The sequence below is a fragment of the Macaca fascicularis genome, chromosome 2, assembly GCF_037993035.2.
Source record: "Macaca fascicularis isolate 582-1 chromosome 2, T2T-MFA8v1.1".
NCBI lineage: Eukaryota > Metazoa > Chordata > Mammalia > Primates > Cercopithecidae > Macaca > Macaca fascicularis.
In genome coordinates, this window is record NC_088376.1 from 107,753,978 (window position 1) to 107,778,469 (window position 24,492).

Genomic DNA, 24,492 nt, shown 5'->3' on the forward strand with positions numbered 1-24,492 from the left:
AAAACCACCCTGTGAGAGAAGCAGCACAGTGTGGAAGGACTTCCATAAAAAGTTGCTAAACATAAGATACAAAAAGAATGCTGCTGATCAGTATGTTCAACTGTGAAATAATTTTTGTTTAAAAAATGCATATACATTCTATAATTTTTTAAAACACTTTAACTGTATATAACAATAGACATATAGAAAAATGCTCTATTAACATTGATTTTCCTGGAGAGTGGCAACAGCACTTTATACATTTCAACACCACTTTATTTTCAAGGGAATGTAATTTTTAAATGGGAACATTTTATTTCTATTTTTGAGACGGAGTTCACTCTTGTTGCCCAGGCTGGAGTGCAATGGCACTATCTGGGCTCACCACAACCAACGCCTCCTGGGTTCAAGCGCTTCTCCTGCCTCAGCATCCCGAGTAGTTGGGATTACAGGCATGCTCACCACGCCTGGCTAATTTTGTATTTTTAGTAGAGACGGGGTTTCTCCATGTTGGTCAGGCTGGTCTGGAACTTCCAACTTAAGGTGATCCGCCCGCCTAGGCCTCCCAAAGCGCTGGGATTACAGGCGTGAGCTACCACGCCCGGCCGTAAACATTTTAAACACGTAAGTGCAATAGGAGATTAGAAGTCATGTTGATTCTGCGTGGCTTGATTATGGATTACTATCTTCCTCTCATCGCGGATCCGCATTTTTTGGTTTTCTGTGATGCGCTTGTCCCCATCTGGGGCTCTGGCGTCTTTCTGGGTCTAACGGTACCCAGCGCCCTCTGCCGAAGATCTCGGTACGGCGTCCTCAGGCTGGAGGGTGGAGCGGAGGAGGCCTGGTCGACCTGTATGGACTCGGTGGGCCAAGGCGGGGCCCGTTCGGCATCTTTAATAAGTTTCACCGGGACCCGGTGGCCGGGATGGAGACGGCTAAGCCGCGAGATGTTTACCTACTACCACAGCGTCCACAGTACCCGGCTCGGCCTTAGGCCTCGGGTCCCGACGTCCTCTCGGGAAGCACAAACCTACTACAGAGTAAGCCTGAGGCCACCATAGCCCTGAGGCTCTGCCACGCCCCCTGGCCCGCCCCCTCCGAGGCGCCGGGGAGCGATTCCCAAAGTGCCTGCGGGAGCGCCGCGTCACGGGAGCGCCGCGTCACGTGAGGCTGCCGTCCAATCGCGGCGCGCGCTCGGCCCTGCTGGCGGCTGGCGCCAGGCAGGCGGCAGCGGGCAACATGGCCGAGAGGCCGCGGCCTCCGGGCGGCGCCGTGTCTGCGACCGCCTACCCCGACACCCCTGCGGAATTCCCTCCGCACCTCCAGGCGGGTGCAATGCGGCGCCGCTTTTGGGGCGTATTCAACTGCCTGTGCGCCGGCGCGTTCGGGGCCCTGGCCGCCGCCTCCGCCAAGCTGGCCTTCGGCAGCGAGGTCGAGCCCGGGGCGCTGCTGCTGCTGCTGCTGCGGGCGGGCGGGCTGGGCGGCGCTGGGCGGAGGAGGGGCGCTGCGGGGCCCGCGGGGCTCCTGGGGTGGGGCGGGGGTGGGCACAGGGCGCCGCCGCACCCTCGCCGGTCTGTCCGGCTGGGGCCCCCGGCCGCGCACGGCGCTGCGGTCAGCTGGGGTGGGAGAATGTGTTTCGCCTCTAATCACGCCAAACCCTCGTCCAGTGTAGGCGGTAAGAGACGTCGGGGACTGAGGCCTCCTCCCTTACCAGGGACCTAAAACCTTTTCTCCGGTTGGGCTAGTTCGCTCTCGGGGAAGACCTACACCTCCTACATCCACCCTCTACCTCTCATTTTAAGTCCCTTGTGCCTGAACATTTCTCTCCACGTGACTCTTAAGGTGAGAAGCCTGTTGCCCATCCCTTTACTCCGTAATTAACGGGTATTGTGACCAGATGACCTGTCTGCCCCACTACCAGGAAAATTGGGAGTTTGGGATACTGTAGGCATAAACAGATACTGACAGAGACGTTCTGGTTGTTTTCCTGACGCTGAGAACTCCCAAACTTGCCTCCTGGCGTCTGCTAAGGTGTATCTCTGCCTCTCCCGTCCCATGTCGTAGACCAGCCTCTGCTTGCTAGAGGGGTTTCATTGCATCTGCAGCCCAGGGTTAGCCTCTGACCTGGACAGTGGTCACTGATTATTTAGGGTTAAGCCTATTTAGGGCTAATCCAGTAGGAGCTGCCATGCTTGAGGTTAGTATCCCATTGGGTGTAGTTCATAGGGTAGGTGGTCGAAAGTAAAATGAATAACTTTGTATGGGCCATGAAGTTTGTTGTCATGAACCAGACCTTCATAACCCTTTATGTAAGCAGGTTGCCACTGGCCCATATGCTGCTTTGTGTAAGACAAGGTTGTCCAACTCGCGACCCAACACAAATTTGTAAACTGAAAACATGAATTTTTTTGCGATTTTATTTTTACTGTTTTTAGCTCATCAGCTATCATTAGTGCTAGTGTATTATATGTGTGACCCAAGACGATTCTTCCAGTGTGGCCCAGGGAAGCCAAAAGACTGGACACTCTGGTGTAAGTTATAAGAAAGCACCTTTTTCTCAAGACACTATGTGTTCAGCTGCTGAGAAACCACTACAAGTGATAAATATGATACTTAGATTCCGCCCCCCGCACCCTCCCCTCCTCGCCTTGTCTCCAGGCCGGCTTCTAACTCACCACCAAGCAAGGGGGGCTGCATATCCTTTGTGTAGGAGGCTTCTAAAGATCCTCTCTTTTCTTGAGACTTTCTCCTTTAAAAAAGAAAGAAATTATCTGCAAGTTCTCCAAGGAATGTCTGGGATCACTAAATAGTCTGAGGTGGTGTTTCCCCCAGGCAGGACTGTGTCCTAGTTAAGAGCATGGAGGTACACTGCCTGATTGTGAAGCCTGGTGGCTCTCATCACGGTAGCACTTTAAAAAAGTTACTTGATGCCCCTGGGTCTTTATCTGTAAAATGAAGTTAAGGAATAAATGAGAATGCTTAAACTCTTAGCACAGGGCCTAACACAGAGTAAAAGCTCAAGAATGCCCAGAGGGGGTGAGCCTTGCTGGGCTATAACTTGTATAGGATTTGGGGGTGGGAATACAGAGCAGACATTGCTAATTCGTGCTTTCCCTGATCTCAAGAAGAACTCCATCCCTGACTTAACTCATACTACCTACGGAGTAAGAACTACTTGGCCCTCTGGGACTGATCTTCAGGCACTGGTCATTGTAAGACCAATAAGGGGCTGGTGTCAGTAGAAAATACTGACTTTGGATTAGCATTTTGCTTCTTCCCAAGATCGTATGGCCAGCAAGGTGGCCAAATGAGTGTCTTCTCTGAATTTGCTTTACTTGTAAGATGGGTCTGCTGCCCACTGAGGGTTAAATGAAGCCCTGTGCAGAAAAGCTCTGAGGCCCTCTGAGCTGTAGTGGGAGCTCAGTAGGAGCCTGGGTGCCAGCAGCCACAGCGCTGGCTGTGCTGTGAGGGGGTCTGCAGGTTGCTGTGCAGGGTGGATGTGGCTGCAGTGACACTTTCTCCTGCAGGTGAGCATGGGTTTATGCGTCTTAGGCATTATTGTGATGGCGAGCACCAATTCTCTGATGTGGACCTTCTTTAGCCGGGGCCTCAGTTTCTCCATGTCTTCAGCCATTGCATCTGTCACAGTGACTTTTTCAAATATCCTCAGCTCGGTGAGTAGCCTGAGGGTGTGGTGCTCTTATCCTAAATCTGGGTTCTGGGTGAGTTGTCTTTGGGTAACCCCTCCTTTCCCAGACAGGAGAAAGGACAGGAACTGAAGCAGAGGTTGGGCTGTGGCTTGACCCCTGGATGATGCTCTATTCATGAAGCAAATGTAATTCTAATCATGGAGGAATTCTCAAGTTAGATATGAGTGAAGCCTGACAGTAAAAAGCCTGCTTGCTTGCTGTGCCTCCAGGGTGGAGCCCTCATTCTGAAGTCACTGTGCATCCTAGCTGTTTCCTAGGTTTCTGTGCACTCAAGGCTCCATGAGATTTAGAGCATTGGGATTCCCAGAGACTTTTCTTCCCTATGTAATCTGAGGTTGACAAGATGGAGCTGAGCCTAGTCAATCTTGAATTGAGAGAGAAACAAATACCAGGTACCAGCTGTGTCTACCTGCTGGCCTCTACTGGGTCTTTCTTGTGTGCTTTGCTGAGGTCCAGTGCAGTGAGGGAGGTAGCCTCTCCATTCATGCAGGTGAGATTGAATAGAGTGACTTGATGAAGGTGACAAGTAGGTTTCAAGCCCAAGGCTTCTGGCTCCAGACCTTTCCTTCTGGCACCCTTAGAAGGAAGTTAGTTCCAGGAGAGTGAGGTTGTGCCCACCCGCTGAAGTTGAGTCCCTCACAATTGTCTTTGTCCCACAGGCCTTCCTGGGCTATGTGCTGTATGGAGAGTGCCAGGAGGTCTTGTGGTGGGGAGGAGTGTTCCTCATTCTCTGCGGACTCACCCTGATCCACAGGAAGCTTCCGCCCACCTGGAAGCCCCTTCCACACAAGCAGCAGTAGCACCACTTGGCTGGACGGACTAGCTGGAAAGATCACGATGGTGGCCCAGCCTTGGGATGGCATGTGGGACTGTGTCCTAGGGCGACCCAGTTGTGCAGCCTTCTGACCATCAGCCAAGGGAAGCAGGCCTCTGACGGAGCAGGCTTGAGGGTGGACAACTCTGGCTCTGTAAGGAGAGGTGCAGCCACAGCAGTGTTCTACTGGAAGCGTTTTGATCATCTGTGCAGTGCTTTGGATTCTTGCTCCCAGGCCCACCCCAGTCAGCCTTCGCAGATGCTGGAGATCCTGGGGTTGGTCTGCTTTGTGTATGGTACTTGAAACCATGCTGTAATTATTATCCTGTTGCCAAACAAAAGCCAGTCATGTAACTCTAGAAGCAGTGACTGGTGGGGCCTTCTGACAATTCCATGCTGATGTATCAGGCCATCTGTGTCATGCTTATGTATTATGGCAAGAAGAGGAAAACTGGGTGAATAAATACTTTTTTTTGTAAGTTAAAACTACCAGGTACAGTGTCTTAATTCTTTCCTTCCCTTTGGAGTAAGAGGGAGCCAGAGTGAGCTGAAATCCTGGTGTGAAGGAGGCAGGAGAGTGAGGCAGGTACAGAAGCCTTGTGGCCTCATTGCTCTGACACCTGCTAGAGCTTGATCTTGTGGTTACTTCCTGAGGTCACACAGCCTAAGGCTCTTTGAACTGCACAGGGTCTGCTCATTTTTCCTGGTGCTCTCAAGGAGAAAAGTTTGACCTCCCTTTGGAGACCTTGTTTTACTTACTAGGGAAAGAAAGTGGTTCAGAGGTCCCTCCCTTCCCTGCCACTCTGTTCCTCCAGCGTTTACCTTTAGGGCTCTTCTGTCGTTTGCTTTTCTTTCTCAGATCCCCTTGTTCTTTTTTTTTTTTTTTTTTTTTTTTTGAGACGGAGTCTGTCTCTGTCACTGCTGGAGGGGCAGTGGTGCAATCTCAGCTCACTGCAAGCTTCGCCTCCCGGGTTCATGCCATTCTCCTGCCTCAACCTCCTGAATAGCTGGGACTACAGGCACCCACCACCACACCCAGCTAATTTTTTGTATTTTTAGTAGAGACGGGATTTCACTGTGTTAGCCAGGATGGTCTCGATCTCCTGACCTCATGATCTGCCTGCCTCGGCCTCCCAAAGTGCTGGGATTACAGGCGTGAGCCGCTGCACCTGGCCTCCTTGTTCTTTTTGTATCTTAGACCGTGTGAATGTAATTCCTAGTTCAAAGTGGGCTGTGTGCTGCCTGCACACTTTCCCAGCACAGAGCTTCAAGCCCGGCACTTACCTGCTTCACTTCTCCCCTGGGGTGTCTGAGGGCCCTCTCAGCTCTCCTGAGTCTGATCTCTGGCCCCAAGTCTTAATGCATTTCCTGCAGTTGAGAGGAACCTGATGGCCAGGAGGCTAGGAGAGCGAAGGGTCTTGTCCAGACCCTCCTCCTCGCCGGTGTAGCACCTTCATTGCTCTCTTCCTTTACTGTGGTCAGCACAATTAACAGAATGAGCTTACTAAAACCATTCCATGGCCCCTTGTGATGTGGATCCGGTCCTAGCCCACCACTCCAACAAGAGTTCTCTTCCTCGATGACTCCTTAGTACCTGTTTCCCTCACGCTATCCCCACCATGCTGAGTCCCCCCAGACGTCTGCATGTCAGCCATTCTCAAGTCTACCGTGTCCAGTCCTGCCTGCATGTTTTGTACTTGCTCTTTCCCTTGCCTTGGGTTCCTTTCACCTTCACCTCTTGCTGGAAAACTCCTACTCTTCAAAACCCTTGAGCGCCCATGGGGGCCAGGGCAAAGTTGTAATTCACAGAATGTTAATCATTTATCTCCACTTTGATGCATTCCCTCCCAGCCATCTCGTGATGGAGCTACTCTTGTTCCTGTATTAGAGGTGAGGAAACTAACGCTTGGGAAAGTGGAATAATTTGCCTGACATCACACAGTTGAGGAGTGCCAGAACCACAATGTCAGCCCAATCTGACAGGGCTCAGCTCATTCCCTACATCTGTCCTGCTTCCCACACCAACACCTTAAAGCCCAGAAAGGCCCTGCAGTAAGGGGCCTATTCCACACTGTGACTCAGCATGCCCAAACCTCAGAACCCTTTGGTCACCAGCCACCTACCTTTTCTTAGGGGCCCTAGTGTTGATATCCCTGATCTAGTCTGACCCCATCTTTCTACCAGTGAAGAAGCTGTAGGATATTCAAGGCTCTCCAGGGTGTGTTCACCATGTGGGTCAGACACGCAAGCCAAGGCCAGACCTGAAGACTGCTGACAGCTGGTGGTCGGCCTCCCTGGGCAGTTAGTGAAAAGGGCAGAAGGAAGTCCATCTTGGAGCAAGCATTGTCCTGAGAGGACCTAGCCTGCCATCCAGACACTTGCTGAATGCATAGAGATGGTTGGTGTTGACGTGGAACCCTATCACTCAATTCAACAAATATGCCTGTATTTGTACAAGATGTACAAGATGTATTTGTAGATGTACATTTGTACAAGATGTAAGATGTTTTTCTAAAAGGAAGATCAGTCATTCTTCAAAAAGCAGAAAGATACACCTCTATAGTCATCTAAAAAGTTGAGGAAATGTTCACTATATTTATTTTCCTCATTTCAGAGGTTTATTCTCTTGATAAGAATAAACTATATCAATACTATATCAATATTTGTCTTTTTGGTGTGCATCTTGGATGATGGGTTGAACTTTGCTTGGAGCTGGCAATTTGACATCCAGGTTCAAAGGCCTCATAGGACATTCCTTTTGTTTAATTTTATTTTTTAACTTACTCTTTTTAAAAGTGTGCAATTCAGTAGTATTTTAGTAGAATTACAAGGTTTTCGACCATTACCGCTAGCTAATTCCAGAACCTTTTTATCACTCCAAAAGAAATTCTCATACCCATTTTCTATTCCACCCTCCCCCAGGCCCATGGGAATCAAGGATCCACTTTCTGTCTATAGATTTGCCTATTCTGGACAGTTCATATAAATGGATTATACAACATCAATATATGGCCTTTTGGGTCTTTTTTCACTTAGCATAGTGTTTTCAAGGCTCATTCATGTTGTAGCATGAATCAGTTATTCCTTTTTATGACAATAATACTCCATTGTGTGTATCTACCACATTATCCATTCATCGTTTGATAGACATTTGGATTGTTTCCCTTTTCTGGCTATTAGAATAATGCTGCTTTGAACAATTGTGTACACGTTTTTGTGTGAACATGTTTTTAATTCTATTGGGTATGTACCTAGGAATGGAATTGCTGACATAACTATGACATGATATGATAACTATATTTAAATTTTTTAGGAACTTCCAGACTGTTTCCAGGGCAGTTGCACCATTTTACATTGTAACCATCAGAGTATGAGTGTTCCCGTTTCTTCACATCCTTGCCAACACTTATTGTCCTGCCAGTCTAGTGGTATCTCGTGGTTTTGATTTCCATTTCAAAATGACTAATGGTGTCAAGCATCTTTTCTGTGCTTGTTGGTTATTTGTATATTCTTAAATGGAATTTCTTTGGAGAAATTCTGTTTAAAGCATTTACCCATTTTAAAACTGGATTATATTTTTGTTAATGAGTTATAAAGGTTCTTTTGGTATTCTGGATAGAAGTTACTTTTCAGGTATATGATTTGCAAATATTTTCTCCCATTCTATGGGTTGTCTTTTTATTTTCTCAGTGATGTCTCTTGAAGAGCACAATTTTTTTATTTTGATGAAATTCAATTTGTCTATTTTTCCTTTATGTTTGTTTGGTTTTTCATTTGATGCATATCCAAAAATCCATTACCAGATCAGAATGTGACAGGGGCCAGATAATGCAGGGTCTGTTGCAGACCATTAAAAGACTTTGACTTTTACTCTGAGGGTGCAGAAGAGAGCTAATCTGACTGATACTCTGAAGGGATCATTCTTGTACTGAGAACACACTGTGGAAGGCTAGAGCAGAAGCAGGAAGACCTTTTAAGGGGCCACTGGAGCCATCCAAATGAGAGGAGAGGGAGGCTCTGGTAGCAGTGAAGGTGACAAGAAGTAATGGACTAAATAATGCATTTTAAAGGCAGAGCCAACAGGATTTGCTGATGCCTTGGATGTGGGTGTGAGAGAAAGAGAGGTCAATAATGAATCCATAGTTTTGCCTGAGCAGCTTGAAGAATGAAGATGTCAATAATGGAGTGAAGAAGACTGGAAGAGGAGCCTGATTGAGCAGGAATATCAAGAGCTCAGTTTTGAACCTGTTAATTATGATCCCTGTAATAATATATCCAGGTGAAAGTGTTGGGTAGGCAGTAACCAATAGGACATAGGGCTCAGAAGCTCAAGGAGATGTCTGGGAGTCATCAGCATAGAGATGGTATTTGAAGCCATGAGACTAGATGACATCTTCTAGAGAGAAGATGTCCAAGGACTGAACTGGGCACTCCAATGTTTAGAAGTCTGGGAGATGTGAAAGAACCAGCAAGGTAAGTAAGAGGAAATAGCCAGTGAGGTCATTTGCAAGTGTCGTGTCCTGGAATCATCTCCAGAAAAAGGCAGTGATCACCCAGGCTAAAGCTGCCGAACAGTCAGGTAAATTGAAGATTGAGAAATGGCTTTGGATTAGCAAAGAGATAACACTGATAAGAGCAACTTTGAGGAGTGACAGGGCAAGAGCCTTACTGGATTAGATTCAAGAAGGAATAGTGATCATCTCTATGCAGTAAAAGCATTTGACAAAATGTAACTTCCTTTCATGAGAAAAATCAATAACTAGGAATAGAAGGAAATTTCCTTAACATGATAAAGGCCATATATGAAAAACCCACACCTACCATTATAGTCAATGGTAAAAGACTGAAAGCTTTTCCCCTAAGATTAGGAACAAGACAAGGATGCCTATTTTCACGACTTCTATTCAAGATGATACTAGAAGTCCTAGCCAGAGCAATTAGGCAAGAGAAAGAAACAAAGGATATTCAGATTGGAAAGGAAGAAGTAAAATTACCACTGTTCACAAATTATATGATCTTATATGTAGAAAACCCTAAAGATTCCAAAAAACTGCTAGGAGTTAATAAATACAGCAAAGTTGCAGGATACAAAATCAACACACAAAACCAATTGCATTTCTATATACTAACAACAATCTGGAAAGGAAATTAAGAAAACAATTCCATTTAGAATGCATCAAAAAGAACAAAATACTTAGGAATAAATTTAACCAAGGAGGTGAAAGACTTGTGCACCAAAACCCACAAAACTTTGCTTCAAGAAATTAAGGAAGTCATAAATAGAGTTTCTGTGTTTATGGATTGGAAGACTTAATGTCGTTAAGATGACAGTACTACCCAAAGCGATCTACAGATTCAACGCAATCCGTTTCAAAACCCCAATGATGTTTTTTGCTGAAATAGACCTATTCTGAAATTCTTATGGAATCTCAAGGGATCCCAAATAGTCAAAACAATCTTGAGAAAAAAGAACAAAGTTGGAGGACTCATACTTTCTGACTTCAAAATTGTTACAAAGCTATGTATTTTTAAAATGTGGTAATGGCATAAAGAAATACATAAGGACCAAAGGGATATATAGAGAGCCCACAAAAAAACACTTTGACAGGGTGCCAAGGCAATTTAATAGGGAGAAAACAGTCCTTTTGACAAATGGTAATGAGAAAATTGTATATCCATACGCAAAATAATAGAAGTTGGACCCTTACCTTACATGATATACAAAAGTTAACTAAAAATGGATAAAAGACCTAAATGTAAAAGCTAAAACAATAAAACTCTTAGACGAAAATAGAACGTATTCAAGAATTAGATTTGACAATGATTTATTGATTGTGATACTGAAAATATAAGCAACAAAAGAGAAAATAAATTGTGCTTTATAACAATTAACTTTTGTGCATGAAAGGACACCATCAGGAGAGTGACCAGACAACTCAAACAGAATGGGAGATATTTGCAAATCACGTATCTGATAAGGGATTAATATCCAGAATATATAAAGAACTTCTACAATTCAATGTCAACCCAAAACTTAATTTAGAAACAGGAAAAGGACTTTAATAGACAAATCTCCAAGGAAGAAATACAAATGGCCAATAAACACATGAAGGATGCTCAATATCACTAGTCACTAGGGAAATGCAAATCAAAACCATAATGAGATACCACTTCACACCCATTAGGATAGTGTTAATTACAAACAAAAACAACAAAATAACAAATGTTGATGAGTGTGGAGAAATTGGAACCCTTGTGTATTGCTGGTGGGCATGTAAAATGGTTCAGCCATTGTGGAAAACAGTATGATGGTTCCATAAAAGTTAAACATAGAACTATTACGTGACCCAGCAATTCCACTTCTAAGTATTTATATACCCTAAATAATTGAAAACGGACTCATACAGATACTTGTACACCAATGTTCATAGCAGCATTATTTACAATAGCCAAAAGATGGAAATGACCCAAATGTCCATCAACAGATGAATGAATAAACATATGGTATATACTTACAATGGAATAATATTCAACCATAAAAAGGAGTGAAATTCCAACACATGTTACAATATGGATGAACTTTGAAAACATGTTGCTGAGTGAAATAAGCTTGACACAAGGACATGTATAATTCTACTTATATAAGGTACCTAGAATAGGCAAATTCATAGCGACAGAAAGCAAAACAATGGTTACCCTGGGCAGAGGGTGGGCAGTTATTGTTTAAAGGGTATGGTGTTTCAGTTTGAAATGATGAAACTTCTGAAATGGATAATGATGATGGTTGCACAACACTATGAATGTCCTTAATGTCACTGAATTGTACACTCAAAAGTGATAAACATGATAAATTTTTTGTATATTTTACCACAATTTTTTAAAAACAGAAAAAGAGAATGGTGAGGTGAGGAATTGGAGACAACAAGTGGTGATGACTCAAGGAGTTTTTCTACAAAAGGAGCAGAACTCTGGGGCAGTGGCTGACAGAGAAGATGGGAACAAGAGAGGGGCTTTGGTTTTGTTTTAGTTTTGGTTCAGATAGGAAAACAGCAGCATATTTACATATGTTAATGGCATTGATCCCATATCCATGGGAAGATTGAGAAATTCAGGAAGAAGGGGATGAAGAGAGCATTGAGTGCTGAGCCAGAGCAGGTGAGACAGGATCTGATGCACAAGTAGACAGTTTTGCCCCTTAGCGAGGAGCACAGACATCTCACCCCCAGTGAGGGCAGGAACAGAAAGATTCAGGTAGGTAGTTGGAGGGGGTCTTAGGAATTATTTTCTCAAAGCTGCTCAGATCTTATAAATCATTAGGAAAAAGACAAAATACCTCAACAGAAAGTATGTAGGTTGATAATTCATAGAAGAGGAAACTTGAAACAGCCAATAAACATATGAAAAGGCTCTTCCTCACTAGTAATAAGGAAAATGCAAATTAAAACTGCAGAGGACAAGGAAAAGGCATGCCACAGACTGGGAGAAAATACTTGCAAAACATGTATCTGATGAAGGACTTGTGTCCAGAATATGTAGAGTTCTTGCAATTTAAGAGGACAACCCAGTAATACAAGGGCAAAAAGTTTTAACGGCACTTCACAAGAGAAGATATATAGGTAATAGATATGCATTTGAAAATAGACACAATATCATTAGTCATTAAGGAAATGAAAATTAAAACCACAATGAGATACTACTGCACACTTACTAAGATGGCTAAAATTTAAATGAGTGAAATTAATAAGTATTGGTGAAGATGTAGGCAACTGGAACTACTGATTGTGGAGCAACATGGTACAACCATTTTGTGAAACAGTTTAACAGTGTCTTATAAAGTTAAACATATACTTGCCCCTCCTAGGCATTTATCACAGAGAAATGAAAACATATGTCCACATAAACACTTGTAAAAGAATGTTCATAGCAGTGTTATCCATAATAACCCTGTTACAGACTGAATTATGTCCCCCCGGAGATTGATGTTGAAGCCCCAAACCCCAGTATACCTGTATTTGAAGATTGGGCTTTATGAAGATAAAGTTAACTGAGGTTATAAGGATAGAACTCTAATCTGATAGAACAGGAGTCCTTACAAGAAGGACTCTATCTGCACATGTACAGAGGAGAGGTCATTTGAGGACATAGCAAGAAGGGGAGAAGGCAAGCCAGAAAAAGGGCCCTCCAGAAACTGAATTTGCCAGCATATTGATCATGGACTTCTCAGCCTGCACAACTGTGAGGAAATAAATATCTGTTGTTTAAGTCATACAGTCTGTGGTGTTTGTTATGGCGGCATGAGCTGACTGATACAACCCAAATGGCCACCCATATTCATTCTATGGAATACTACTCTTCAATAAAAAGGAAGAGAGTATTGATACAAGCTGTCACAAGGAGAATCATAAAATAATTATGCTAAGTGAAAGAAGTCAGACCCAAAAAGAATATATACCATATGGTTCCATTTATATGTAATTGGAAAGAAAAAAAGGCAAAACTCCAGTGACAGCAGATCAGTGTTTGCTTAGGGCTGGGAATCAGGGCAAGAAGGAACTTTTTAGGGTGATGCCTCTTTTCTACATCTTGATCATAGTGGTCATTACACAGCTGTATAAAACTAACATTCTACACTGAAAGTGGGTGAATTTTATTGGATATAAATTGTACCTCAGTAAAGCCAGGGGTAGCTCAGTAAGATACCATTGATGCCATTTCATATAAGATTGGCAAAAGTTACAAAGTTGAACAACAAGCAAGGCTAATGTCTTGGAGCACTGTGAATTCCCATGTGCTACTGGTGGGAGTATAAATTAGTATAACCCTCTGGAAACATTTTACTGTCATCTGACAAAACAGAAGATGTGCATACTGTTTGAGCCAGCAGTTCCAGTCCTGGAAACTCTCACTTGTGCACAAGGAGACATGCACACACGTGCTTGTTGCAGCAGTGTTTATAACTGAGAAAAATGTGAAACAAGTATCAATGGGAGGATAGAGAAGTTATAGCATACAGTGTATTGAATACTATACAGTGGTGACAAGCATGAATTACATGGAAAAAAAATCTCAAAATAATAATGTAGCATGAAAAAAAGTAGAAGGGCACGTTAAGTATAACTTTACAAAAAATTTAAAACCTTCAAAACAATATTACCTATTATTTTAGATATCCACACGTGTAGTAAGTATTTTTAAATAAGCAAAGAAACTTAAATACCAAACTCAGAGTGGTGGTTACTTTTGGGGAGGGAGGAAAGGAAGTTGGGGTTGGGAAAGGATATATAAGGGGCTGAGAGCTTCAGTTGTAGCCGTAAAGTTTTATTTCTTGAACTTGATGAGGGAGATGTAAGTTTTCATTACTTGTTTTGGAATTTTTGTAAGGTTTCATAAATGTTTTTAGACAAAACTTCACTGATAAATGGGAATGATCATATTTAACAATCATTAGACATACAAATATCACTGCTGTTGTTTAGCAAGAAAACCCCAAGATCGTCTTTGCTAGCCAATGTGTGCTCTGGGCTCTTTGGGCCTGGGTAAGGAATGGCAGGGCCCAGCCCAGAGTCTAGAGGTATGGTGAATCAGACAGGTTAGGGTGGGAGGTGAGGCGGACCATGTTGATTCCAGTGGAATTGGCTCCAGGGCTGGACTGGCCAGAGAATTATTACTCCAAATTCCAGAGCCATCCAGTTCCTTTGGGAAACAACGGCTTGGAGGGCTCAGATTTCCCCCAAATCTACTCAACTTGTCATATATTGAACTGAGATGGGACCCCAGATAGCCTGACTGAGAGCCTGTCTTGTCTGTACTACTTCCGTGTTCCCTTGCTGGTCTTCAACAGGGTCCCCAACGTTCTTCTTGCCCAGAGGCCTACAGTATGAGTCCTGTCACCAGGGTGGTCCATCATGGGGCAGCCCCTCACCGGAGTTTAAAAGTCAGTCCCCTATGCAGTTAGACCTAATGCTACACCAGGGGGAAAATTCAAAAGGAAAAAAATACACAATTTAGGCAACAGGGTTCCTAGCTGCATTACTGCTAGTAGCAGTTAGTTGCCTGATAGTTGAGGAATGGTTAGGCAAATATGGTAGAATATCATGTGCCCATGAACAGGGGTGAGCATTTGAAATAGGCAGATCCTAGACAGTGTCCACAAGGGCAGCCTGCCAGGCATGGCCTGAAGTGCCAGGTTTTCTCCATGCCGTGTAAACACATTTGTGTACTATGGCAAGCGCTAGGAGTGGCTTAATGAGAGATGACTTCAGGGTTTATTGGATTCTTTTACTTTCTCCTATAAAGTTGTTTACATATATAATAAGAGTCAGATTAGAGATGAATTTATAGCTTCAGATACAAGAAGAAAAGATTTTTCTCCCATAAATCTGTGGATGCGTATTTACTAACTCCTCCCTGTCTCCACACAAAAAAAGGGGGCGGGGATGCATCGGGATGGCTATCTTTATGATTTAGCACCGAGCTTAGCACCATGAACAGCCCCTGTGGCGCCTAGAGTCTGACAGGGCCTCAGTTGTTCTTTCATCCTCAGAATTGGCAGGTGGGTGCAGATGTGGGTCGAGGATTGGGCTTGAATCCCCAAAACCAGTGTGTATTGGGCTTTCCTTCCAAAAGGGACTCCCAGCATGCATTGGGAGAAGAGGACACAGCCTCCCCTGACCTCTGCAGGAGGCACCTGCCCCACAGGCACAGGCATGGGGCCACTCCCGGGCTTTCACCTGAGCACCCTGTCCTGTTTGCTTACTTGTTCATTTATTCATGCATTCTCTCATCTGCTGAGTACTCTGTGCCATGCTATGGGTTAGGGACACAAAATGAGAAGATTCCATTCCTGGCTAAGGTCCTCTGTGAACTTCATCTTGAGACATGTCTTCTGTTCCGCACCTTACCAGGTGGTTTGCAGGCTCTTCTTGCCTGCCTTTTCCTCTTCTCCCTCCTCCCCAGCTCCATCATCTGTGGATTAATGTGAAGTTTAGACCATGCCAACTTTTCTGGGACAGCACATTCGGAGCCTCCTGTCCCATGGTGGGACCTGCGCCTGGTCCCCTTGGAGAGCAGAGAGCAGAGGGTCTTGAGTGGGCTGCCTCTGATCCCAATATGCCAGGGGTTGGCCACCAGGTGCTAGTGCAATATGGGGGCTGCAGTTCAGCCTGAGGTGGGGGGGAATGGGGGGGTGGCGACGGCCCCAGTGGCCTGTGACTAGACCATGGTGTCAGCTGTGGCCCCAGACAGGAAACGTGAGAATAGATGATCCTTTGGGACCAGCTGACAGACAAAATGCCACATGCACAAGGTACTAAATACGGCCCGACTCTGCTGAGGCCTGGAAGTTCTGTTGCAGGAAGAGGGAAGGCAGGCTCATGGATTCTCTGCTGATGCCCAGGTGGCTGCCTCTCTCTAAGCTGCACTTTTTCTATCTGTGAAATGAGGGTGTTGGGATGGGGGGGGGGTCCTTTGTAAGGTCCCCAGTGTAGCTCATTTCTTGCAGAGAATTTTGAATGCCTTTGCCTCCTCATCGCATCCAGTTTCAGACACGTGACCTGTGGTGTGGGTGTTATTATTTCCCACCTCCCAGATGAAGAAACAGAGGTACAGAGAAGTGACTTCCCAAGGTCACACAGTGGATCTGTAGAGGACCCAGGATGTAGGCCCAGTTCTGTCTGACCCAAAGTCTATTCCTTTTAGACACTTTTATACTCACTCTGGTACCCTGGATTCTCTGGCCTGGAGAAAGCTCATCTTGCACAAGCCCCTCATTTGTCAAAGATGATGAAGGAAGCCCAGGGAGGTGAAGCAACTAAAACCCGGACCCTCTCACCCCTAGGCCAGGACTTTTATATAGAGGCCTTTTCCCTTTAAGCAGTGAATTTATTCTTAAATAGGTAATTCATGCACATGGTGCTAAATTCTGATGATGCAAAAGGAAATACAGAGAAAAGCAAGCATCCTTCTCCCACTCCTGCACCTATAATCATGGGGCCTAGGGCTTCTCTGCAGACAGAGCCCAGCCAAGGCTTTTCATAAATGCCATGTGCACTTCAGGGCTTGGTTTATTCTATTATATCTAGGGATGTGGCGCTGAGATACTTGCCTGCAGAACAGCAAAAACCTCTGACTTCATTATTGTTATTCAAAGTAACCAGGGTCGTTGCTCTCTGGCTTACCTTAAAGCCAGCAAAGGCAATTGCCCATCCCCTGGGCTTTTCGTCTGGAAGAGACCATTGGCATCATTATTCAGTCCCCTCACTCTTCAGGTAAGGAGCTAATGAAGACAACATTCCCATTGACACACAGCAAGTTACTGTGGTGTTGGGGTTTCAATGTCAGGAGTCTCCTCTCTTCCTCTGGCATTTCTGCTACTATGCCAGGCTGGCTCCTTTCAGTAGACATAGCATCATTAAAAAATACCACAAGTGCCCCTGTGGAGAGCAGAGGAGATAGCCATTAAAATTAGAAAAGCTTATGCTCTTTGGCCTAACATATCTACTTCAAGGCATTCAATTCTTCCTATAGACACACTCACAGAACAGTAAAATGATCTCTGTCCAACCTTATTCTTTGCAACACTGATTGTAATAGGGAAATATTGGAAGCAAACCAGATGCCTATGGATGGGAGGTAAGTTACATAAATTAGGGACCATCCACACAAACAGAATATGTGCAGCTGTGAAAAGACTGGGCCACTATTCCATGTGCAATAGGAACAGTCCCATCTTGCCAGGCATGGTGGCTCACACCTGTACTTTGGAAGGTGAAGGTGGGCGGATCCCTTGAGCCTAGGTGTTCCAGACCAGCCTGAGCGACGCAGTGATATGCTCTCATTTGTGTAAATAAAATAATACATTATTTGCTTTGCAGATGATGCCGTCGCTGCTGGGAGCCCTGTAATATCAGCCATGGTCAACCCCACCGTGTTCTTCAACATCGCCGTCGACGACGAGTCCTTAGGCCACGTCTCCTTCGAACTGTTTGCAGACAAGATTCCAAAGACAGCAGAAAACTTTTGTGCTCTGAGCACTGGAGAGAAAGGATTTGGTTATAACGGTTCCTGCTTTCAGAATTATTCCAGAGTTTATGTGTCAGGGTGGTGACGTCACACGCCATAATGGCACTGGTGGCAAGTTCATCTATGGGGAGAAATTTGATGATGAGAACTTCATCCTAAAGTATACAGGTCCTGGCGTGTTGTCCATGGCAAATGCCGGACCCAACACAAATGGTTCCCAGTTTTTAATCTGCACTGCCAAGATTGAGTGGTTGGATGGCAAGCTTGTGGTCTTTGGCATGGTGAAGGCATGAATATTGTGGAGGCCATGGAACGCTTTGGGTCCAGGAGTGGTAAGACCGGCCAGAAGATCACCATTGCTGACTGTGGACAGCTCTAATAAGTTTGACCTGTGTTTTATCTTAACCACCAGACTGTTCCTTCTATAGCTCAGGAGAGCACCCTCCACCCCATTTGCTCGCAGAATCCTCGAATCTTTGTGCTCTCGCTCAGTTCCCTTTGGGTTCCTTGTTTTCCTTGTTCCCTTCCATGCCTAGCTGGATTGCAGAGTTAAGTTTATGATTATGAAATAAAAACTAAATAACAAAATAATAATAATAGTACATTATTTGCTTCTCAGTGCATACAACATCTCTGGAAAGATCCAAAAGAAACTGGTAGTAGGATACATCAAGGTAGCCAGGGGGCATTTTTTCAATTTTGAACCATGTGGATGCATTATATATTCAAAATGTAAAACAAAAAACTCACAAGCATCTCTTATTTTTTCAACTTGAGGAAAAGAGAAGAAGAAGAAAGACATAAAGTCACTGAAGATTAGCCTGGGTTCCTAGACTTGATCTTGATAGTAACCAGAATGTCAGGTCACATGTAGTGTAGGTCATAGGGTCCTGGCTTTTAGTTACCCATTTTTAGGCTCATATAACAGACAAGGAGGTGCCATTCCCCATTGTCTGTCCCTTTTACATCAGCTCATCTTGGCTCCTGATTTCCTAGGTCTGATATGGAAGGTTCCGGGATTTTATTATTTCTAGTCAACATCCCCTTCCCAAACCCCGCCCCTTGGCAGCCACAGCAGAGTCACATCTAGCCCAGGATCACATAAAAAGGGCTGTTTCCTCTCCTGAGGACCAACTGTGTGGAAGCACCAGGCATCAGAGATAGTCCTCCCTGGCATTGCAGGAGAGAATCTGAAGGGATGATGGATGCATCAAAAGGTGAGTGGGTGAAATCTCCATGGAGCCCCACGTGCCCCTCCAGCCAGCTGGCCCTAAACCGCTCTCTTGCCTCTGCCCGGTGCTTGGGGCCATTGCCCTCTCACCCTAACTTGTGGCCCTTGTGCTGCTTGCTCTCTGTCTCATCCCTTTTTAAAAAAACAAAACAAAAAAAACCAAACTTTTCATTTAGGCATAATTTCAGATTTACAAAAAGATTGCAAAAATAAAAAGAAGAATATCCATATATCCTTTATCCAGATTCCCTAAATGATTACCGCATTTGCTTTATCCTTCTCGATCAATGGACAGATAGATGATACAGACAGATAGATAGATAGACAAATATATATTTTTTGAACTCTTGAGAGTAAGTTGCAGATATTACATTATTAAATACTTTGGTGTGTATTTCCTAAAAACAAGGACATTCTCTTATGTAACCAATACAATTATGAAGACCAGGACATGAACACCATTTCAATACTGTTATCCAACCCACAGATTTTATGTAGATTTCACCGATTGTCCCAATAATGTCATTTATAGCAGAAGAAAATCCTAGGTCAGGCTTTGCATTCTGTTGTGGTGCCTCTTCGGTCTCCTTTGTCTGGAACAGTTCATCTGTCATTCTTGGAATTTTGTGACTTCATCACTTTTGAGGAGTACATACCAGTTACTTTGTAGAGTGTCTCTCAATGCATCCTGTCCTTTCTCAAGGTCACCTGATGGAGTTTCCTACTGCAGAGGGTCTGTCTGCTGCTGTCAGCAGTGTCATGCTTCTCAGAGTGGGGAATAGCAGAGGGGGGTCATGTGCCAAGCTCTGTGTGCCATGAGGATGCAGCCGCCTACCACCACCAAGAGCAGGCACCAGAGCCCTCACTTTTACTTCAGGGAGTCCGGGTGCTGCTAGGAAACAACACGGCTGGGTTTGAACCCCTCTGCCGACTCCCCAGCCCCCAAGCCCTCTGTGACCTCCCAGCAGGGTCTGCTCAGCAGCCTCCTCTGTTGCTTGAAAAGCTGCTTGATAGCCAAGGAATGGCTACTTTGAAACTCTGCAAAGGGACTAACCCAGACCCTCCTAGTTTCCAGCTTCTCCTTTTTTATAGGGTGATATTTCTAAAGAAATCAGACTCTTCTTTTTAGTCCCAAGGCCACAGAGTTTTGAGTTCCTCCTTAGACGGCTGACGCCTCAGCTAGACTCAGCCTTGAAGGGTAAAGAGTCCTTGGGACTGAGAAAGGGTGGTGTGGTGTGATGGGAAGCACCTCCTGATAGGAGAGAAGATTCATGTCTCTACCATGCACTAAATGGCCCTGTGGCTTTGGGCAAGTCACATCAATTCTGGGAAAGTACTATGTAAATTACTGAGGACTACCTGAAGGAAAGGTAGTATCGCCTGACCCATGCTGTCATTCTCAAGAGATGCAACCTGCTCACTGGGGAGGTTTGATGACTTGCCTGAGGTCCCAGCCATGGGTGGCAGAGCTGGGACGCAAACCCGGTGTGTGTTCGTTTCATGCTGCACGACTCTGCCTCCCTGCTGGGCACAATTTGACTTTACTCTCAAGATCTAAATCACCAAAGACAGTCATCTCATGGCCACCAGTGTTGGGGTGTTGGTGGGGGAAGCTGACGCTTCCTGAGGTGTCCTTTCTGATGGGCTTGTGCAAGTAACCATCACATGCTACCTTACAACATTAGCGAGTTGTGATGACTTCACGGTGTTTTCATTAATATTATGTCATTTTTTCTTCCAACCACTCCGGGAGGTCAGGACATCCAAATAGGGACCTGGAAAATGGTGGTATGTGTGGGATAAAGATAGGATTTCATATAAGCGGAGGAAATGAGAAATTGTACAATTTGTGGTATTAGGACAACTGGTTAGTATTTAGAGAAAAACAAAGCCAGATCTCTATCTCATGGCTTATACCACAACAAATCCCAGAAAGGTCGAAGATGAAACTGTAAAGGCATTAGAAGAAAATGAAGGCAATATGAAAAATAATCTCGGACTGGAGGAGGTGTTACAAAGGAAAATAGAAAACCTAGAAACATAAAGTAAAAGAAAGGTAAAACTGACTGCAGAAAAATTAAAAATACATGTGAGACAAAACCTCCAGAGTCAGAAGGTAATGGAACTGTGAAGGGTACTTTCAACACATATGAGAAGCAAATGCTATTCTGTAGTATAAAAAGAGCTCTCAGATCTATAAGAAAATGGCCAACATCCCAAAATATACGTGGACAAAGAGCAGTATTAGGTAGTTCAAAGAAAAAGAAATATAAATTGTAATACATGAAAAGATGTTCAACCTTACTTGTAACGAGGGTGGTCATGAAACAAAACTGAAACAGCAGGCCAGGTGCGGTGGTTCATGCCTATAATCCCCAAATTTGGGAGGCTGAGATAGGAGGATTGCTTGAGTGCAGGAGTTCAAGACCAGCCTGGGAAACAGGTGCGGTGGTTCATGCCTGTAATCCCAACACTTTGGGAGGCCAAGCTGGGCAGATCACTTGAGATCAGAAGTAAGGGACAAGCCTGGCCATCATGGTGAAACCCTGTCTCTACTAAAAAATACAAAAATTAGCCAGGCGTGGTGGCACACACTGGTAATTCCAGCTACTTGGGAGACTGAGGCATGAGAATCACAGCAGAGGCTGCAGTGAGCCGAGACTGCACTCCAGTCTGGGCAACAGAGGAAGACTTTGTCTCAAAAATAAATAAATTAATAGAAATAAAAATTAGCCAGGCATGTGGTGCACATGGGTAGTTCCAGCTACTCAGCTACTCAGGTTCAAGGCTGCAGTGAGCCATGATTGTACCACTGCAGTTCAGCCTGGGTGACAGGCCAAGACTCTGTCAAAGAAAAAAGAAAGAAAGAGAGAGAGAGAGAGAGAGGAAGGAAGGAAGGAAGGAAGGAAGGAAGGAAGGAAGGAAGGAAGGAAGGAAGGAAGGAAGGAAGGAAGGAAGGAAGGAAGGGAAGGAGGGTTGTATAAAAGCAAAACAGCAATGAGATTTCATTTTTTCATTTATCAGATTAGCTAAGATTAAAAGTTTAATAGAAAATAGCTTTAAAAAGGCATCGTCCCATCTTTTTGTAGGAGTGTCACTGGTGCAGTCACTAGAAGGCTCTCTGGCAACATTTACTGAAATTAAAGATGCCCATATCATGTGACACAGCAATTCTGCTTTGGAAGATTTCTCTTACAAGTATTGTCACACATGAGTGCAAAGATACATGTACAAGGAAGTACATTGTAGCATATAAGATTTTAAACGATCTGCATGTCCATCCAGAGGGATAATAGCTGCTAAAAAAAAAAAAGAAAAAAGCAAAACAAGGTTGAGACCAGCCTGGGCAACACAGGGAGACCCTATCTTCACAAAAAATGAAAAGCTTAGCTGGGCGTGGTGATGCATGCCTGTAGTGCCAGCTACTCAGGAGGCTGAGGTGAGAGGATTGCTTCAGCCCGGGAGGTGGAGGCTGCAGTGAGCTGTGATCACACCATTGCACTTCAGCCTGGGAAACGGAATGAGACTCTGTCTCAAAAAAAAAAAAATTAAAAGAAAATAATAACAAGATCTAATTGGGTGGTTAGGAGATAAATTTCAAGATATATGTGAGAGAGAGAAGTAGGTGGAGAAACAGAGAGAGAGAAGCAATGTGCAGAATAGTGTATTGAGAAAGCTCCTGTTTCTGTAACTAAAGTATTGGTTTATGGCAGAGAAAACTGGAAAGATACTTAGATGCTTTATAGTGATTTTCTCTGGAGAAAAGATCTGGGAGTCTGGGATAGGAGAGAAACTTAATTTTTGTAATGGGCATTTATTACTTTTATTTATTTTTATTTTATTATTATTATCATTATTATTTTTGAGACAAGGTCTCACTCTGTCGCCCAGGCCGGAGCCCAGTGACACAATCTTGGCTTACCACAGCCTCCAGTTCCCAGGTTCACGCGATTCTCCTACCTCAGCCTCCTGAGTAGCTAGAATTCCAGGCATGTGCCACATTACTCAGTTAATTTTTTATTTTTAATAGAGATGGGGTTTCACCATATTGGCTAGGCTGGTCATGAACTGGCCTCAAGTGATCCACCTGCCTTGGCCTCCCAAAATGCTGGGATTACAGGTGTGAGTCACTGTGCCTGGCCTCCTCTTTATCCTATTTGTGATTCTTTATGATTCCTAAATAAGAGGATTCATGTCTCTCATGCATTTTGGAAAGTTCTCAACCATCACCTCTTCACTGCTGCTCCCCATTCTTGATTCTCTCCTTTCAGAACAACTATAATATATAGTTTAGACCTTTCCATCCAAGACTCCACGTCTCTAAACTGCTTTTCATATTTACTTCTATTAATATTTCTCTAGGTTGTATTATAGGTATTTGTTTCCAGTCTATTTTCTAGTTCACTGATTCTCTTTCAGTTATGTCTATTTGCTATTTAACCTGTGAGTTTTTTTCATTTTGAGAACCATATTTTCATTTTTAGAAGTTATGTTTTAAAAAATTTATCTGGTCATTCTTAATAGTGGCTTATTCCTTTCTCATCATTTTGATTTCTTCTCTTATGTCCCTAGCCATCTTTGACTTGGCTATTTTATGATCTCTTTCTCTCTGTCTCTGTCTCTCTCTCTCTCCCTCTCTCTCTCTCTCTATATATATATATATATACACACACACACACATAGTATATATGTATATATGTGTGTATATATACATATATGTATATGTGTGTGTGTATATATATATTATATAATTTTTTTTTGAGACGGAGTTTCACTCTTGTTGCCCAGGCTGGAGTGCAATGGAGTGATCTCGGCTCACTGCAACCTCTGCCTCCTGGGTTCAAGCGATTCTCCTGCCTCAGCCTCTCGAGTAGCTGGGATTACAGGCATGAGCCACCAAGTCTGGCAAATTTTTTTTTTTTGAGACGGAGTTTCACTCTGTCGCCCAGGCTGGAGTGCAGTGGCTCACTCGGCTCACTGCAAGCTCCACCTCCTGGGTTCATGCCATTCTCCTGCCTCAGCCTCCTGAGTAGCTGGGACTACAGGCGCCCGCCACTACGCCCGGCTAATTTTGATTTTGTATTTTTAGTAGAGATGGGGTTTCACCGTGTTGGTCAGGCTGGTCTCGAATTCCTGACCTCAGGTGATCTGCCCACCTCGGCCTCCCAAAGTGCTGGGATTACAGGCATGAGCCACCGTGCCTGGCCCTATATTTTTTAATATTTTATTTATTATTTTTTGAAATAAAGTCTCACTCTGTCACCCAGGCTGTAGTGCAGTGTTGTGAACATGGCTCACTGCAGCCTTGACCTCCCAGGCCCAAGTGATACTCTTGCCTCAGCTTCCCAACTGGCTGAGACTGCATGTGCACATCACCATTCTCAGTTAATTAAAAAATTTTTTTGCAAAGACAGGGTTTCTCTATGTTTCCCAGGCTGATCTTGAACTCCTGGGCTCAAGGGATCCTCCTGCCTCAGCCTCCCAAAGTGTTGGGATCATAGGTGTGAGCCACTGTGCCTGGTCCAGAGTCTATATACATTATTTTATAGTCTGTATATTATCTGATTTCTTGGATGAATACTTGTGTGGTTTGTGCTGAAATAGTGTATTTTCTGTTTTAAAATTTGGGGCTGTAAGCTCATCCTGAGTGTGACTTTATCTGTGGGAATTCCATAAAACTTTGGTGGAGAATGGATCACTCCAAAGATTGGCATTTATCCCCTAAACCAGTGACAACT

The 24,492-nt window shown here is 44.3% G+C and overlaps 1 protein-coding gene and 1 pseudogene across 3 annotated transcripts; both read left to right on the plus strand.

Moving 5' to 3' along the window:
• Positions 1-1,208: 1,208 nt before the first annotated feature.
• On the plus strand, positions 1,209-4,989 carry TMEM42 (transmembrane protein 42). 2 transcript variants are annotated; one of them, XR_012431067.1, is made up of 4 exons: positions 1,209-1,410; positions 1,725-1,821; positions 3,532-3,653; positions 4,349-4,989. XR_012431067.1 is itself a non-coding variant. In XM_045386387.2 (3 exons), the coding sequence occupies exons 1-3, from the start codon at positions 1,219-1,221 to the stop codon at positions 4,487-4,489; spliced, it is 480 nt and encodes a 159-aa protein (XP_045242322.2). In that variant the 5' UTR covers positions 1,209-1,218; the 3' UTR covers positions 4,490-4,989. The 2 variants fall into 2 exon arrangements, 1 of the variants encoding a protein (XP_045242322.2); XM_045386387.2 differs by lacking the exon at positions 1,725-1,821 and having other exon boundaries at positions 3,507-3,653.
• On the plus strand, positions 1,209-18,111 carry LOC135969712 (peptidyl-prolyl cis-trans isomerase A pseudogene; annotated as a pseudogene). Its single transcript, XR_010585110.2, has 2 exons — positions 1,209-1,305; positions 17,376-18,111. The product of XR_010585110.2 is annotated as a peptidyl-prolyl cis-trans isomerase A pseudogene (transcript).
• The last annotated feature ends 6,381 nt before the right edge of the window (positions 18,112-24,492 follow it).